Raw genomic sequence first — 18,582 nt, 5'->3', positions numbered from 1 at the left:
GGGAAATACACATGCGGAGATCATCTGTTCCCCCACACCATATCTCACAAAGACACAGGGGTTGGGACCAAAAATCTCACATTTGGACTCCAGACCAAAGGACAAATGTCCACCGGTCTAATGTCCATTGCTCGTATTTCTTGGCCCAAGCAAGTCTCTTCTTCTTATTGTTGTCCTTTAGTAGTGGTTCCTGTGCAGCAATTCGACCAGGAAGGCCTAATTCATACAGTCTCCTCTGAACAGTTGATGTTCCGATGTGTGTTACTTGAACTCTGTGAAGCATTTATTTGGGCTGCAATTTCTGAGGCTGGTATCTCTAATGAACTTATCCTCTGCAGCCGAGGTAACTCTGTTTCTTCCTTTCCTGTGGCGGTCCTCATGAGAGCCAGTTTCATCAAAGCGTTTGATGGTATTTGCTAGTGCACTTGAAGAAAGACATTTTCCGTATTGACTGACCTTCATGTCTTAAAGTAACGATGGACTGTTGTTTCTTTTTGCTTATTTGAGCTGTTCTTGCCATAATATGGATATGGTCTTTTACCAATTAGGGTTATTTATTGTATGCCCCCCCTTCCCCCATCCCCTCCCATACCTACAACACAACTGATTGGCTCAAAAGCATTAAGAAGGAAAGAAATTCCACAAATTAACTTTTAAGAAAAGTTTATTTATTTTTATTGTTTATTGAAATTCATTCCACGTGACTACCTCATGAATGAAGCTGGTTGAGAGAATGTCAAGAGTGTGCAAAGCTGTCATCAAGGCAAAGGGTGGCCACTTTGAATAATCTAAAACCTTAAATACATTTGGATTTGTTTAACACTTTTTTGGATACTACATGATTCCATATGTGTTGTTTCATAGTTTTGATGTCTTCACTATTATTACACAATATAGAAAATAGTAAAATAGCAATAACAATTGAGAAAAATCCTTGAATGAGTAGGTGTGTGCAAACTTTTGATTGGTACTGTATATATTATTATCATGATCATTATAAAAAATAAAAAAAAAAATATATATATATATATATATATTAATTTCAGTCTGTAGGTGTAATATACGATAGTAGAGGAGTCTGGATCGCTGCGTGTTCAGCTCCCAACCACTGCGGAGTGAGTGTTAATATTACAAGTCCATGTTATGTACAGTCACATAGTCCGAAAAGCATTCAGACCCCTTGACTTTTTCCACATTTTTTTTAACGTTATAGCGTAAATAAAATGATTTCTTATTGTATTATTTCCTCATCTATCTACACACAATACCCCATAACTACAAAGTTTAAACAGGTCATTAGAAATATTTATAGAAAAAACAGAAATAACAGAAATACCTTATTTACATACAGTTGAAGTCGGAAGTTTACATACACCATAGCCAAATACATTTAAACTTTAAACTCAGTTTTTCACAACTCCTGACATTTAATCCTAGTAAAAATTCCCTGCCTTAGGTCAGTTAGGATCACCACGTTATTTTAAGAATGTGAAATGTCAGAATAATAGTAGAGAGAATTATTTATTTCAGCTTTTATTTCTGTCATCACATTCCCAGTGGGTCAGAAGTTTACATACACTCAATTAGTATTTGGTAGCATTGCCTTTAAATTGTTTAACTTGGGTCAAACGTTTCCTTCCACAAGCTTCCCACAATAAGTTGGGTGAATTTTGGCCCATTCCTCCTGACAGAGCTGGTGTAACTGAATCAAGTTTGTAGGCCTCCTTGCTCGCACACTTTTTCAGTTCTGCCCACAAATTTTCTATGGGATTGAGGTCAGGGCTTTGCGATGGCCACTCCAATACCTTGACTTTGTTGTCCTTAAGCCATTTTGCCACAACTTTGGAAGTATGCTTGGGGTCATTGTCCATTTGGAAGACCCATTTGCGACCAAGCTTTAACTTCCTGACTGATGTCTTGAGATGTTGCTTCAATATATCCACATCATTTTCCTGCCTCATGATGCCATCTATTTTGTGAAGTGCACCAGTCCCTCCTGCAGCAAAGCACCCCCACAACATGATGCTGCCACCCCCGTGCTTCACGGTTGGGATGGTGTTCTTCAATTTGCAAGCCTCCCACTCCAAAAATAAAGATGGTCATTACATCCAAACAGTTCTATTTTTGTTTCATCAGACCAGAGGACATTTCTCCAAAAAGTATGATCTTTGTCCCCATGTGCAGTTGCAAACCGTAGTCTGGGTTTTTTATGGTAGTTTTGGAGCAGTGGCTTCTTCCTTGCTGTGCGGCCTTTCAGGTTATGTCGATATAGGACTCGTTTTACTGTGGATATAGATACTTTTGTACCTGTTTTCTCCAGCATCTTCACAAGGTCCTTTGCTGTTCTTCTGGGATTGATTTGCACTTTTCACACATCTCTAGGAGACAGAATGTGTCTCCTTCCTGAGCGGTATGACGGCTATGTGGTCCCATGGTGTTTATACTTGCATACTATTGTTTGTACAGATGAACGTGGTACCTTCAGGCGTTTGGAAATTTCTCCCAAGGATGAACCAGACTTGTGGAGGTCTACAATTTGTTTTCTGAGGTCTTGGCTGATTTAGTTTGATTTTCCCATGATGTCAAGCAAAGAGGCACTGAGTTTGAAGGTAGGCCTTGAAATACATCCGCAGGTACACCTCCAATTGACTCAATGATGTCAATTTGCCTATCAGAAGCTTCTAAAGCCATGACATAATTTTCTGGAATTTTACAAGCTGTTTAAAGGCACAGTCAAATTAGTGTATGTAAACTTCTGACCCACTGGAATTGTGATACATTGAATTATAATTGAAATAATCTGTCTGTAAACAATTGTTGGAAAGATGACTTGTGTCATGCACAAAGTAGATGTCCTAACCGACTTGCCAAAATTATAGTTTGTTAACAAGAAATGTACTAAGTATTTTACTTAAGTACTTCGGGATAAGTATCTGAATGTCCTTGAGTGGCCCAACCAGAGTCTGGACTTGAACCCGATCGAACATCTCTGGAGAGACTTGAAAATAGCTGTGTAGCGACGCTCCCCGTCCAACCTGACAGAGCTTGAGAGGATCTGCAGAGAAGAATGGGAGAAACTCCCCAAATACAGTTGTGCTAAGCTTGTAGCGTCATACCCAAGAAGACTCAAGGCTGTAATCGCTGCCAAAGGTGCTTCAACAAAGTACTGACTAAAGGGTCTGAATACTGATGTAAATTTAACATTTCAGTTTTTATTTTCGTTCTAAATTTAACATTTCAGTTTTTATTTACAATATATTTGCAAAAAGTTCTAATAACCTGTTTTTGCTCTGTTATTATGGGGTATTATTATTATTATGGGGTACAAAATGTGGAAAAAGCCAAGGGGTCTGAATACTTTCCGAATGCACTGTAATTTGTGTTGGTGAAACAAATATAGTGTTTACTATTAAGGAGTCCTGTCTAAGGCTGGTTTTACCTTCTGAGAGAGATGAGACCCGTCCAAAGTATACATCATTTCTTCTGGCCAGAGTGATAGGCTTACCTCTGCCTTTCCAAAGCAAAGGACTAAGTTATCCCTCGCAAGGTCAATAACAAGAGAAAAACAACATAAAAAGCACTTGCCATCACTCTGTTAATTGAGAATAAAATGAATTTGATTATTTAGGCATTAGGCATCATTATAGTATATTAAATAGAAAAACGTGTTCAACTCCAATTAAATAAATGCAAACAAATGCAGGCCTATAACCACTGGAGTAGCCTACATTTCCGTTGTACTGTACACATCCACATGTGGGGCTCACTTGTCTTGACCCACCGGGGGACAGAGCTCTGGGCACTGGTAGAGGCAAAGCAAGTGCCATTTGTTCACGTGTTGTTTCAGAGTTTATCAGCTACATGTTCAGTTGGCCTAGCCACATTTCTTGTACATTCCACCTTGGGATTCACTTCATGAATTCATTTTGATATAATTGTCCAACAAAGAGCTGGAAATAATGATTGAAAGGTGCATAATTGTGGGCTTGGTGCACATAGCCTGCGTGTTTGTCACGCTCTTTTATAAACTCGGCAATTGTCCATGTTTCTTCAACATTCATTCAACCAATTCATTAACATTATTCAATGCACTTTCTATGGGAAAAGCGAAAAGAAAAGGATAATCGGCACGTGATGATATCATGTTGCCCACATTGTTAAGACCTTTTCCAATTCGCATGTCAACTTCCCCGTTATGATGCCTACATTTGGGGCGAAAGTAAATGAAACGTGTTAAACAGAAGGAAGGGAGAGAATTGCAACGGAAATAAAAGTATTGTGTGATTACAATTTCAATGTCTTCGGCTGTATGATATTTCATCTCTCCCAGCCTTATATCCCCGCCCCCACATACGGGACATTTCATTTCTTCCCACCCACTCAGGCTTTTACAGCCTATCGGCTGGGGACCGTTCAAAAATAATTGTCCAGATCACATCCAATCATCATGTTGTCTTGTTCACTTGTCAGTTCGTTACTTAAACAAATAGATCATGGCTACAGCCTACCAATGAATGGTTTCCATTCATGCTGCGTAGTCAATAGTCATAAAAGTGTTATTCACTTAGACAGATGGCCTGAGCGGTGCTGTGCTTTTCTTTCCAATAGGCATGTGAGGGAAGGCCTTAACAACACATACTGTTCTCTTTTGTGTCTTTGATGTGGTGGGGTGTAAAAGTCCATCGTTCACCTCATTTCAGTAGCCTAAAAAGTTCAATAGTCCAGTGACCCATCTGTCATACATCGTCTGTTGTAGAGGCTATCCTGTAGTCTATACATTTCATTCATGGCCATATCCACTGTTCTCCTTGTCCAGGTTATCCAGGAATCAGGTAGCTTATTTTGCTGATTTCAGTGTGAGGTCTGTCTCTTTCCTTCCGTCTTACCCGTAGATGTGCGGGGTAATTGTTTTTCCCATAGCTTTTCTTTATAGGGTCAAATTCTCAGCTTTTCATGTAGAGGTCTCTGCTCATGTCGGCGTTGATAAAGGTCCGACTACTCCACTTTTTGGCTTGGTCAGCCGTACAACTTTATGTTTGACCCTATAGTTAAGGAACTTTGTGATGATGCCCCTTGGTTTGCTGCTCGTGTCCTCTCTCAGGCCGCCTGTTCGATGTGCTCGTTCAATTGTGGGAGCCCTTGTGAAGTTCTCCTGGCCCAGTAGTTGTGGTATTACCTTTTCCAGGAATTCTGAATTCATTTCGGTTGTTTTCGGGGGAAATATACAAAACAAAGGCTTGAACGGCATCTGAAGTCCTCCGTCCTGTTTCATCAAGTCCCATAATTATGATTTTCTCCAGGGCTAACCCGGTTAAGTTATATCAGCTTAGAGTTTTTGAAATCATCTGATATTTTCTTCATCTTCTTGGACAGTTTGCCACTGCCGGTGCGAATTTCTGTTACTAGTGTCTCTAAATTCACTTAAGTCGTGTCGTCAGCTACTTGGTCCACGGTCGCGTTGTTTCACTGTGTTTGCTTGTCTCCATTTCTTGATCTTGTATTTACCATAACATGCAGTTATCTCTTGACTTCAGAGTCGAGTTCTTTTCTATTTAAGAGGCATATTTTGTGTAAAGAAAGGGAATGCCAAATGGATCCCCTAGACCTCACCGTGGCATAGCGGAAAACATAGCCCTCAGTAGTATCGGATTGTTAAAATAAATAGTGTCATAGATTAAACTGTAGGGGTGGCATCTTGTCTATCAGTGCAGAGAGATGAATGGATGTGATCTGTCACAAAGCACACAGCTCATACGTCAACATGAGACAGAGCCATTCTGGGAGAATAGTGTAATTTACTGTAAGACCTCCATTATACCACAGTCCATCAGCCTGAGACCACACCATTGTCATCTGTCACACAGCAGCAGACACACAGGGAGCGAGCATCCGCACACACACATTAAACAATATAAATCAACAGAAAGCATTATACTGGGACTGTGTGGAGAAGGGGCTTCAGTATTTGAATTCTGACACGTCACACCTCTGGTGGAGATCTCTCAATAGTGACCCAGGCTAGCCGTGTCTTACCGCTTATGCGGGAGGCAGTCCAGTTGCGTCGGACACTAGGGGGGTAGGAGGGCAGCTCGAACACAAAAGGCCCCACGTGAGGGTCAGCGTCGGCGTCGGAGGCTGTGATGTTGACCCTGGAGCGGGGGCTGGCCCGTTCACACACCTGGGCCTCCTTGGGCAACAGCACTGGAGCGTTGTCATTCACATCTATCAGATGTATCTGTAGGGTGCCTGTCCCACTGGCTGGGGGAGAGCCTGAGAGAGGGTGAAGTGGGTGGCAGAGGAGGGCGGAGGAGAGAGAAAGAGGGAAAAGAGAGACAGATAGAGGAGGGGTGAGTGAGGTGGGAGGAGAGAAATAGAGAGGGGTGAGAAGGGAGAGACAAATGTAATCAATCCGAGGAGAAGAGGGTAACTTCATGCGTATACAGTACCTAAAAACACTTCCATCTGAAGGGAGGAAATATCATAAAAATGGAATACAGAAAAGGGACAGAGGGAAATGAAGGAGCTGAGAGAATATTGAGGGAGGGTTTGAGAGTGATGGAAGAATACAGCATTTGTTGTGAATGCTCCCAGTGATGACAGCCATAACAAATGAAACGGCACATAAATATTCCACTCTGTGTGAGTCCAGAGCCCAGCACTCTCAAAGGACACATGAAAATGACTTTACTGGAAAGCACCACATACCTCCCTCCCACAGCACACGGGGGCTGTTGTTAAAATGAGGAGAAACATACCTTAACCTACGATATACTATGACAACAAACACATCCTAAAGTACAGTCAGACTCTGACACTATAACAACGCCCCCTGACCTACAGTCCGTGGCCAACAGACTAACAGTCTTGTATAGCTGACTGATTACCAGTCTATTTTCTGCTAAGTAACGGATGCGGCACTGTCTGCATGAATGGAGTTCAACCAAGCTCATCACACTGAGGAGATCCAACTGTTTCTCCTATTAGAGAGAAACACAATGCATGAGTTACAGCGCCAGTATGTGAAGCTCTACTGCCTCAGCACAGCAGAGCACCCCAATCGACTGCTTGTCTGTAATGATTGGCTTGGCGCTTTGTTGAGCTCCCTCCTTGGTGGAGCAGAATAAATAAAAGCAAAACTCAATCAAAGTAGAATATATCCCAGTGTCGACTACTGTTTGAAATCAATAGGCAGTCAACAGCTTGTTGGCCGAAACTCTGCATGCTCGAGAGCAACCCACCTCATTCCCGCAATCCAATCCTTCATATCTCTGAGGTACAACACCACCTGGGCCCTCCCTCTCAAACACAGAGAGCACACACACCTCTATTTGTAATGGTTTGGGTCGAATGGTTTTAGAGTACTTCACCGATCGCTACAACAGCTTTGAAAGCACACACCTGTGGCACATTTAGACATATATTTCACTTCTCTCCAGAGTACACATGGGATGCATTGCGCAGGCAACACACACACACTCACTCACTCACTCACTCACTCACTCACTCACTCACTCACTCACTCACTCACTCACTCACGCACTCACTCACTCACTCACTCACTCACTCACTCACTTACCAGACTTACCATTGTCGGCAGCCAGGAAGGTGGCCTCATAGATGTTGTTCCTGACATACATGGACTCCCTGTCCAGCACGGCCATGGTGGTGATCTGACCGTTGGTCCTGTTGATCCTCAGCCAGTTAGCTGGGTCAGACAGCTTTGAGTACCTGGAGGCACACAGTAGAAACTGTTACAACATATCGCATAGTGATGACCAATGTTACATCTAATTATTTCGGCACTAAACAAATTTCAGGTCTGCTCAGAGCAAACTTGAATGTTGTGAAAATTCTGTGCAACTTCCAGCACGAGTTTACTGTGAACACTGAGGCTGTACCCGCTTTAACTTACAGTTTGAACAGTGGCCAAGTAAACTACTGTGACTATTTGATCACAATATAGGCCTACCAGATTGGCCACCATAATTTATTTTTAGAAAAAATGCATCCTATAACATGTTAACATGAAAAAAGCGGTTCTATCATTCAGCCTGCAGTAGCAGCCAATGTGTGGTGTTCAATGTACGCCAACATTCCATGAGACTTTTGAAAACATACAGGGCCTGACATTAACCTGTTTATCCACTTGTTCTTCAGACAAGGAGGTGACTGAAAATGTTGTGTTGTTTGATGGAAGAAACCGCTTTACAAAATAAAATGCATTATTATTCCCATACCATTATTACAGAGAATCAGACAAATTATACTAACCTCTGTCTATTGGCTACTTAACTTTTTCAAGCCTGTCTCAAAATACAACACTGCCCCTTTAAGACAAAAAAAAAGCTCTTTACCTGACTGGCTTTTTTAAAGATGTCTAGAAATGTATGTTTTGTGCTCTTGTAGGAAGCAATCACTCCCCGATAGCTAACTACAAATGATCTATAACTGGGCTAATAACTCACTAACTAGCAAAGGATATGAACAACATGTGCACACGCGGCCACATGCAGCTCTTGCTTTGATCTCAATACAAGCGCATCTACTCACGACCACAGCTGTAAACACAGTCCAAGTTCAAAGTAAATGGCACAGATCCATATATGGCAACGGCTGTTTGCGTATAGGCCTACTGCACCTCTGATTGGTTATGCCTCACCGGTCTGTGTAGAGTATGGGCCGAGTCATGCACAATAGAATCCTACTCCAATGTGTTTTGCCTACAACAAAATCTCTTGCATAGTTTGTTTTGTTACGGTACTGTATGTTGCATTGAAAGTGGCTAATGTTGCGTTAATTTGATCACAATTGCCACAGTAAAGGGAAACATTGATAGTGTTGGTAACTAACAGGGAAAAATCTAGAAAGTTGAGTGAAGTTCAATCTCGTGCTTCTCTCCATGGGCTGAGAGTGGTTCTGCGCTCTGCGCGGCAGTCCCGGGGAGCTGCAAGGCAGTCTTGGGGCTACAGCACACCCCCACACGCACGCAGAGTAGAGGGAACATTTGTAATAACGCCTTAATATATCATACAAGTGGAATCAGCGAATACCCTGTGTTTAATTTTAACCTCCAGATAGGGTCCCCTTCGCAACCATCTCCCCTGCATCAGGAAACAGAATGGTCTTCTTGCAGCTTGGTTCTGTCATGTAAACAGTTGACAAGAGTAAACTGATCCAAATGAAATGCAATTTGCAGAAAGGAAACAAATGAGTATTAAAGTGGCGAGTGGAGAGGTTAATTACAGGTAAAGGACCTAACCTTCATGCAGGCAACACTGACACGCGAATGCAACTTAAGGTGTTCCTAAGTTTGTGTACTCAGTGTATATTCTTCTCAATAAAACAATGTAAATCAACGTGATTACTCAATTACAATGTGTCTGTCACTGTGTGGAGAGATGGATACACAGTATATATATATAGAGAGAGAGAGAGAGAGAGCGAGAGAGTGACAGAGGTATAGTGAGATCAGATGCCTGGCGAGAGGAGGTTTGATGCTGCTGCTGATGATGATGAGAATAGGTCTAATTAGAGAACACGCTGGAGGATGACACAAGTTAGCGAGTGCCAATGAGATGTGTGGGAGATAATGGCAGCTAAGCAGCGAAATCTATCTCCTCTTAATGAAACACTCTGCCACATTTAGATTCCAAGGGACGGAGGGAGGTAAAAGACTGAGAAATACATTGAGGTTTCGATGTGGCGTTTCATCGTGGGGAAATCAACAGATTAGAAGACAAAATAAGAAGAAAATGAGAGTCAGAACGTCACGCCAACAGACTTGGGTGTCAGTTTGGATTTGATGTCCCTTGGCAGGTGAAACAGAGGTCTCTAGTTGTTGTGAGAGGCTCTGTCATCTCTCTCTCCATGCCACGGTGGCAGCCCGGGGGCACTCACGCCTCTCTCTGACACCCAGCTGGCAAAGGCTGGCACATGGAGAAGGGCACACAGCTTGTGGTGCAGTTCTACGATCCACCCATGCACGCTACCACTTCCCCCAAGTCTGACAGTAAAACCAGCTGGCAAATCAGACCCTGTCTACCCCCTCTCTTCTCCTCTCCCCTCTCCACCACTCTTCTTCCCCCTCCACATGAGAAAGCAGGGGGAGGAGTGACAGGGAAGGAAGAGCAGTCTTCTGGTACACACACAGACTGCAGCTCCTCACGTCATCTGTCGGCAAGGTCACAAAAGTGAATCAGCCAGTGGTGATCAGGCTGTCCAAACATGAGCTGCCTGTCGGCTGCCACGACATCTCTGGAGAAGACGAAAGGGCTGAATTCTCATCAATGAAGGAGAAAAAAGAGACAGAGAGAGTGAAAGGAGTGAGAGAGAGGCTAGCGAGAGAGAAAGAGGAGTTCTGTGGCTCTCAGAAGACAAAACAACAGTGAAAGACTAAGTTTGAGTGAATCCATTTATGAGAAGAACTTCTGTTTTTAGAGTTTATTTGTTTGCCTGCACTGCATCGATTCTTTAACGGGTGTCCGACTGAACTGAGAGTGGAATTGATTGGTGCTGAATCTGGGGATGGAGTGGATGGGGTGGCTCAATGACCTTTGACCCAGTGAGTATGTGGGAGAGGGGGAAAGAGTAGCTGGACACAGTCCAGCTTATTACGATGTAACCTTTCCTCCTTTGTTGTTAGGCAACAGGGAAATGAATGGGCTTTGGTTTTGGGAGCAGGTCAGTTAAGAATGTCACAGAAGGCAGTTCAGCCTTACGACGGCTCAAATCCATGCAAAATACAATCAGCGTCTATCTGAAATTAAGCCTGTAGTTCCTAACCGTCTGTAGTTCCTAACATACCGGACAGTCTGATGGATGAAGAGGTCAGGGTCTTGGGCAGCAAACACGGTGAGTGTGGTGCCTGCAGGGACACCCTCCTCGAAGCGGATGGACTTGGGGTTGGAAGGGAAGACAGGGGGTTCGTTGACATCCTGTACGGAGATGGTGACCCCCGCTGAAGACTGGAGAGAAGACTGGATCCCACTGGCCAGAGGGGCCTTGTTAGAGACTATCACTGTCAGCATGAAGGCCCTGTTCTGCTCATAGTCCACTGGCTGCAGGGAGAGAGGGGTGGGGAGAAAGATATATAGGGAGGGAGTGCGAAAGTGAGGGAGGGAGACAGAGAGAGAGAAAGATGAAAGAGAAAGGAAAGAGAAATGAAATAACTCAAATGCACCCATATCAATATGGAACAAAAGTTAATCATAATTTAGCACTTGGAGTTGTTTATTTAAACAGTAAAGTAGTTCCCTACCTTGACCACAGTGACCATGCCGTCATTGTTGACAGGGTTGGTGCGGATGAGGAAGTGACCCTGGGGGTCTCCGCTGGCGATGCGGTACTGGGCAGCCCAGTTGGGGCTGTGAGGCTGATCCCTGTCAATCACTGTCAGATTGGCCACCACCACATTCACCCTGTTCTCTGGGACCTCCCCCGAAAACTAGAGAGAGGAGGGAGGGACGGAAGGAAGGAAGGAAGGAGAGAGAGGAGGGAGGGAAGGAAGGAAGGAGAGAGAGGAGGAAGGGATAGAAGGAAGGAGAGAGAGGAGGGAGGGATGGAGGGAAGGAGAGAGAGGAGGGAGGGACGGAAGGAAGGAGAGAGGAGGGAGGGACGGAGGGAGGTAGTGAGAGAAAGTGAGATATTTCTATGACTTTAGATAATAGAGACAGCGTTTTTATAATAGTATTGCCTTTCCTTATACTGCTGAATGTCAATGTGTGGAAGTCTTTATACAAACCAATGGTTTTGTTCAATGAAGTGTTTATCCATTTACATCTAATGCTGCACATTTAGCAATTAAGAAATGAAATAAGTACTGTAATTAAATGGATGGCACGAACCATCTTTGGGTAATGATCTTCATTATATTCCAATCTAAAACTATTCAGTCTCACTCAATGATACAGAAAACTCAGAGGTATAGTCAGAGCAAAAGCGGCATACACAAAAACCTACTGTACAGGAATTTAGTCCAAACAAAGTGAACACATTATGCAGCGGTCTCTTTCATATTCAAGAGACACACACACACACACAATACACACACAATACACACACACCACAGCTTTTATTGTCAGACAGTAATCCCTGTTTCCTCTTGTGATGCGTTAACTGGTTTATGGTGTGTGTCTGCCAGCTGCTGTTCACTCTAATGGCTTCATCATGGCGCTGGGGCTGCATCCAAACCCCCCTCTCCTCCTCCTCCCCAGCCCCTGTCCCCTGCAGCATCGCCACGCCGATAAGCACAGAACAAATTAAATATGCACATTCTCTGTGGTGTGTCGGCTCCTCTATTTTATTTTCACTCCGAGCTTCAACACAGACAGGAAAAAAAAACCTTCCAAGCTTGTACGGCAACGTTGGGAGAGAGAGAGGGAGAATGAGATTTAAAAACCTTATGGAACGGTTCTAACTGGATAATGGGCTCTGGGAAGATGTCCCCACCCTTGAAAGTAACAGGTAGTCCATCTGATAAGCAGCCAGAGAGACAAACAAGAGAGCCTGATGGGAGCCTATGCTCGTTACTGGCTAGGGAGCTGGAGTGCCCAGCAATGGGTTCTGATTGAAAAATGACTGAGGACAGGTTCAATTCAGAATGATATGGTAAACTCCAATTTCATTAATGCATCAACGTTTAACTTTGAAAGTCAAGAGGATTCAGATCCAGATCCTCACTGGGAATTCATTCCACTGAACTGCTACTAACCACCTAATTGGAGATTAAGTTGAGACTAACGGAATAATATAAGAATTGAGCCTTGTGATGATGCAGCGTTTTAGAAAGCACTGCATTCTGTTTTCCCTTTCTCACGACGAGAGAGAGGGAAAGAAAATCAGCTCCACAACTCAATATGGCTCTACGGGATATTTTACTGTTCTCAATAGAAGCATAGTCTTGGTTGAGAACAACAACAACAACAACCACAACAAAAGGGCAATAATGTTAGGAAGAAGTGGAAATACAAATGCCCTTCAAAATAACTCTCACAATGTTTCTCTCTGAGTAGAAGGGTGAACAGTTGAATCAGTATTAAGGGTGTTATTATATCCTCTTTGTGATGGTGATGGAGCCCCAGGCATTGGCAACCCACATCATTTCAGCCTTTTACATGTCACACTAGTGCCACATGCAGTGGCGCATCTACTATCACTAACAGCTAATGAAGTCTGCTGTGCCAACAGATATAGCATCTTAATTTGATCACTCTATTGTAGCTGAGAATTTTCCTGCACCGCAGGAAATGCAGATGACCTTTGTGATTGACATAAATTCACTGAAAACCCACACTAAAACACGGTTATATTAACCGTATGGCACTTTTCATGTAGCCTACTTTTGGCCAACTAATAGCCTAACCAATGTCCAAGAAACATTATGGACTAAACGTTCAAATCCTGTTGCTTCAGGATTATTTTGCTGTGACAATATACGTAGGCCAAATTAAGATCCTACATCTGTATGCCCCTGACTGTTCTTCAGTAACAAGCCTCAGCAAAACTCTACAATGTATGAGAGACAACTAGTCTGCCACACACAGACGCTCTTCGGGTAGACCAGGAATAGCATGCTATTAAGGTCTACTGGAATCCAGCGGGCTGATATTTGAACATATGAAACTACAGACTACTGCTCCAAACACCGATCAATGTGGATGTGAATTGAAAACGTCGGCAGGAGTATAGAGTTTAGTTTGAGTGTGATGCACTTGATTAGATCTCATTACCATAACCCTAGGAGAGTGAGATTATACAGTCGCTGAATGCAGCCTAATGAGTTGTGGCAAGTACCATTGTCTTTTTGTTTTTCACATAACGACGAACATCACACTCTCATATTCATGCCCATGTTCTCAAATGAATAAAACATTTGGCTTTTTTAATTTAATTTTTTTTTAGAAGCAATATATCTGCTTGGTTTATACCCCTGCAAGCAATTTTACTTAATTAGTGTGCTTATGTTTTCTCTCCATCTCCCGTTGAGAGATGCACATGCTTTCCTGCGTCTGTCATACACAAATAATTACTGAACTGCTCCGAGTGGAGTTTGCTGTGTGGGAAGAGAAGAAAAGGGGTTGACAAACAAAGCAACGGAGAAACTGGATAATACTGCAATCTTATAGGAAAATGTGTATGTGTGTGTGTGTGTGTGTGTGTGTGCCTGCGGGTAAAGCTGTATGTGTGTGTGTCGAATACACAGCAGTAAGATACTAAGACAGCTGCCTCAATATGACTAACATGTCCTCTCCTTTCCCCATTCATCATCTCTTCCTCCCTCTCCTGTCCTCTGCACCACCACAACCACTGTCCCTCCACAACAGAGGCCCATCCATCTGTTACTATTGGAACACGCAGTTTGACTCTTGTGTTCCAAACCATGTGTTCTAAACCATGTTGCCAGAGCTTTTCTTTTCTCCCTCATTGTCATCGTGGTTATTCTATACCTGGTATAATTCATTATCTCTCCTGCAATGCCACATGGATCTAAACTAAGTGAGGCAGTGAGGATACTCAACACTCTCCCTCCACACCAGTACCTTAAAGTATTTAAGTAAAAATACATTAAAGTACTATATATATATTTTTTGTCAAATTTGACTTTTACTTCACTAAATTCCAGAAGAAAATATTGTACTATTTTACTCCATACATTTTCCCTGACAACCAAAAGTACACTTTTATTGGTCCCAATAGAAGCATGTGTGTGTGTGTGTGTGAAATGAAATGATAGTTTAGGTTGATAATAACAACAACAATAATGTTAGCAAGAAGTGGAAATAAAAATGCCCTTAAAAGCAATTCTTACATTTGAATGCTTAGTAGGACAGGAAAATGGTCCAATTCACACACGTATCAATAAAAGATCCTACTGCCTCTGATCTGGTTGACAAAACACACATGCTTCATTTGTAAATTATGTCTAAGCGTTGGAGTGTGCCCCTGGCTATCCGTAAATAAAATAAAAAGTAAAATTGTGCCGTCTGGTTTGCTTGTTAAAAGGAATTTGAAATGATTTATACTTTTACATTTAAAACCACATACAGTTGAAGTCGAAAGTTTACATACACATACTACTTACACTGGAGTCATTAAAACTCATTTTTCAACCACTCCACAAATTTCTTGTTAACAAACTATAGTTTTGGCAAGTCGGTTAGGACATCTACTTTGTACATGACACAAGTCATTTTTCCAACAATTGTTTACAGACAGATTATTTAACTTATAATTCACTATATCACACTTCCAGGGGGTCAGAAATTTACATACACTAAGTTGACTGTGCCTTTAAACAGCTTGGACAAATTCCAGAAAATTATGTCATGGCTTTAGCAGCTTCTGATAGGCTAATTGACATCATTTGAGTCAATTGGAGGTGTACCTGTGGATGTATTGCAGGGCCTACCTTCAAACTCAGTGCCTCTTTGCTTGACATCATGGGAAAACCAAAATAAATCAGCCAAGACCTCAGAAAAAATATTGTAGACTTCCACAAGTCTGGTTCATCCTTGGAGCAATTTCCAAATGCCTGAAGGTACCACGTTCATCTGTACAAACAATAGTACGCAAGTATACGCAGCCGTCATACCTCATACCTCTCAGGAAGGAGACGTTGTCTCCTAGAGATGAACGTACTGTGGTGCGAAATCAATCCCAGAAAAGCAGCAAAGGACCTTGTGAAGACGCTGGAGGAAACAGGTACAAAAGTATCTATATCCACAATAAAACAAGTCCTATATCAACATAACCTGAAAGGCCGCTCAGCAAGGAAGAAGCCACTGCTCCAAAACCGCCATAAAAAAGCCAGACTACGGTTCGCAACTGCACATGGGGACAAAGATCGTACTTTTTGGAGAAATGTCCTCTGGTCTGATGAAACAAAAATAGGACTGCAAGCCGAAGAACACCATCCCAACCGTGAAGCACGAAGGTGGCAGCATCATGTTGTGGGGGTGCATTGCTGCAGGAGGGACTGGTGCACTTCACAAAATAGATGGCATCACGAGGCAGGAAAATTATGTGGATATATTGAAGCAACATCTCAAGACATCAGTCAGAAAGTTAAAGCTTGGTTGCAAATGGGTCTTCCAAATGGACAATGACCCCAAGCATACTTCCAAAGTTGTGGCAAAATGGCTTAAGGACAACAAAGTCAAGGTATTGTGGCCATCACAAAGCCCTGACCTCAATCCTATACAAAATGTATGGGCAGAACTGAAAAAGCGTGTGCGGGCAAGGAGGCCTACAAACCTGACTCAGTTACACAAGCTCTGTCAGGAGGAATGGGCCAAAATTCACCCAACTAATTGTGGGAAGCTTGTGGAAGGCTACCCAACACGTTTGACCCAAGTACAACAATTGAAAGGCAAAGCTACCAAATACTAATTGAGTGTATATCAACTTCTGACCCACTGGGAATGTGATGAAAGAAATAAAAGCTGAATTAAATCATCTCCACTATTATTCTGACATTTCACATTCTTAAAATAAAGTGGTGATCCTAACTGACCTAAGACAGGGAATTTTTACTAGTTTTAAATGTTCAGGAATTGTGAAAAACTGAGTTTAAATGTATTTGGCTAAGGTGTATGTAAACTTCCGACTTCAACTGTACTTTTAGACTTTCACTCAAGTAGTATTTTACCCTGGTGACTTTCACTTGAGTCATTTTATATTAAGGTATCTTTACCTTAACTCAAGTATGACAATTGGGTACTTTTCCCACCACTGCCCAACACCATGTCTGATACACCAGCAAACAGCATACAGAGACTGAACAGTGGAGAGAGTAGAGACATAGAGTAGAGGAGAGAGGAGTGTGGCTGTGTGGAGGTTTGAGTGTTCCCCTGTGAGAGGGGAGTGACAGAGACAGGACAGAGCAGTCTGAGGAGAGGCGTTGTTCAGTGGGTTAGTCTCTGACAGCTGGGGCCTCTTATCAGAGCAACCGGCTGGAACTACACAGCTGCCTGCCTGGCACACGCAGTGATGATACCGCCGTGCCACCAAGAGATGGATCACACATCAGAGGAGGCAGCGTGTGACGTGGACACACTCCTCCCTCTGCAGATGGATGGACATACAGAAAAAGGAGAGAGGGAGGGAGAAAGAAAGACCAATGAAGGGAGAGACTACCCCTCCCTCGTGATGCACGCCCACACACACACACACACACACACACACACACACACACACACACACACACACACACACACACACACACACACACACACACACACACACACACACACACACACACACACACACACACACACACACACACACACACACACACAAAAGTGGGCCAGAAGAAGTCAGGCTGCCTCCAGTGCGGATGTGTATGGGACTGGGGCCAGATGCCTGCAGACAAACCATGGTCACCAGAGAGGCTGCTGGCAGAAAGAGTGGAGGGAGGGCTGCTCCCATCACCAAACAGCATGCCTATGATCTTTCTCTCTCATCCCTCTTTTTCTGTCCCTCCATATGTCGCTCCGACACACTCTCCCTTTACTGCAGTAGCTCCCTGTTTCCCTCTGACCCCTTTTTTCTCCGTGTTTTTGGTCCTCCTATTTGTCCTCGCCTGCTGTTTATCTCTCCACATGTCTCTGTCCCGCTCCTCTGTCCAGCACTCTAACCTCCTGTCAAAGAGCCATGAAATCTTGTTCTCTAAGATAGCATCAGACACATGGACTGCATCTACAACAGAGGTGGGGCACTGCCCTGGTGAATATCCATCAGCTGATGTTATCCTGTCATGAATACAGATGTGTGGCCCTACAATAGAGGTCAGTCCAGGGGTGGAGAGGAGACTCACCGTCCTGGCGGTCAGCTCGGGAGGGTTGTCGTTGATGTCGGTCACAGAGATGAGTGCGGTGGCCGTGTTGGACAGGCCAAAGTTCAGGTTCCCCTCCATGTCCGTGGCCTGGACGATGATGGTGTACTGGGACACTTTCTGGAAAGACACACCACATTCACGTTAGTTAAATAAGACGTCATAGAGGGTGAAGGTAGTTCTGAGCATACTATAGCTAGGTGGGCTGACTGACAAACAAACAAAGGGAATTAACTAGCACAAATAGCTCTGAACCTGACACACACACTTATGTGCAAACTCATGAACACACACACACACACACACACACACACACACACAAAGGCTTAGGAAGTGAGGGACCAACGGGCGCGAGTGAAAGGCTCATCCATTATAGCCTACAAGTCCCTGCTTTTAGCTCTCTGAGCAACCCTCATCATCACTCACTCTAATGGAGGTGCCATCCCTTTAAGAAGAACCACTATGCTGCAAATATTAAAGAGAGTGAATGGACATTATTTAGGCCAGTTAGATGGGAGAGAATAGCTAGAGGCGGTGCTGCCGTACAGACCACCATTGAAAGAACAGTCAATCATGACGTCAGACGGTATAACATGCATCCACACTAAGAAGATACGGCAGACACTGTCTTCTCCTCTCTTTTCATCTCTCCCTCCTTCCCTCTCACAACACGCACAGATGCACACACACTGCACACACCGCATTACAGTATATATTATTTTGACTCAAAAACAAAACTCATTGACACTTTG

The 18,582-nt window shown here is 43.3% G+C and overlaps 1 protein-coding gene across 1 annotated transcript in view; it reads right to left on the bottom strand.

Annotated features, from left to right (window-relative positions):
• LOC112254395 (cadherin-4) overlaps positions 1-18,582 on the bottom strand; it is a 264,955-nt gene that overhangs the window by 9,326 nt on the left and 237,047 nt on the right. Inside the window, exons 9-13 of the mRNA XM_024426954.2 lie at positions 17,813-17,950; positions 11,258-11,443; positions 10,804-11,057; positions 7,586-7,728; positions 6,034-6,270 (exon numbers count right to left, since the gene is read on the bottom strand). Coding sequence (XP_024282722.1) covers positions 6,034-6,270; positions 7,586-7,728; positions 10,804-11,057; positions 11,258-11,443; positions 17,813-17,950 — 958 coding nt within the window. The remainder of the gene's footprint in view (positions 1-6,033; positions 6,271-7,585; positions 7,729-10,803; positions 11,058-11,257; positions 11,444-17,812; positions 17,951-18,582) is intronic.

This window comes from Oncorhynchus tshawytscha, linkage group LG07 (genome assembly GCF_018296145.1).
Source record: "Oncorhynchus tshawytscha isolate Ot180627B linkage group LG07, Otsh_v2.0, whole genome shotgun sequence".
Lineage (NCBI taxonomy): Eukaryota > Metazoa > Chordata > Actinopteri > Salmoniformes > Salmonidae > Oncorhynchus > Oncorhynchus tshawytscha.
Note: the sequence above shows the minus strand (reverse complement) of the source record. Positions and strands in the feature narration are given on the sequence as shown.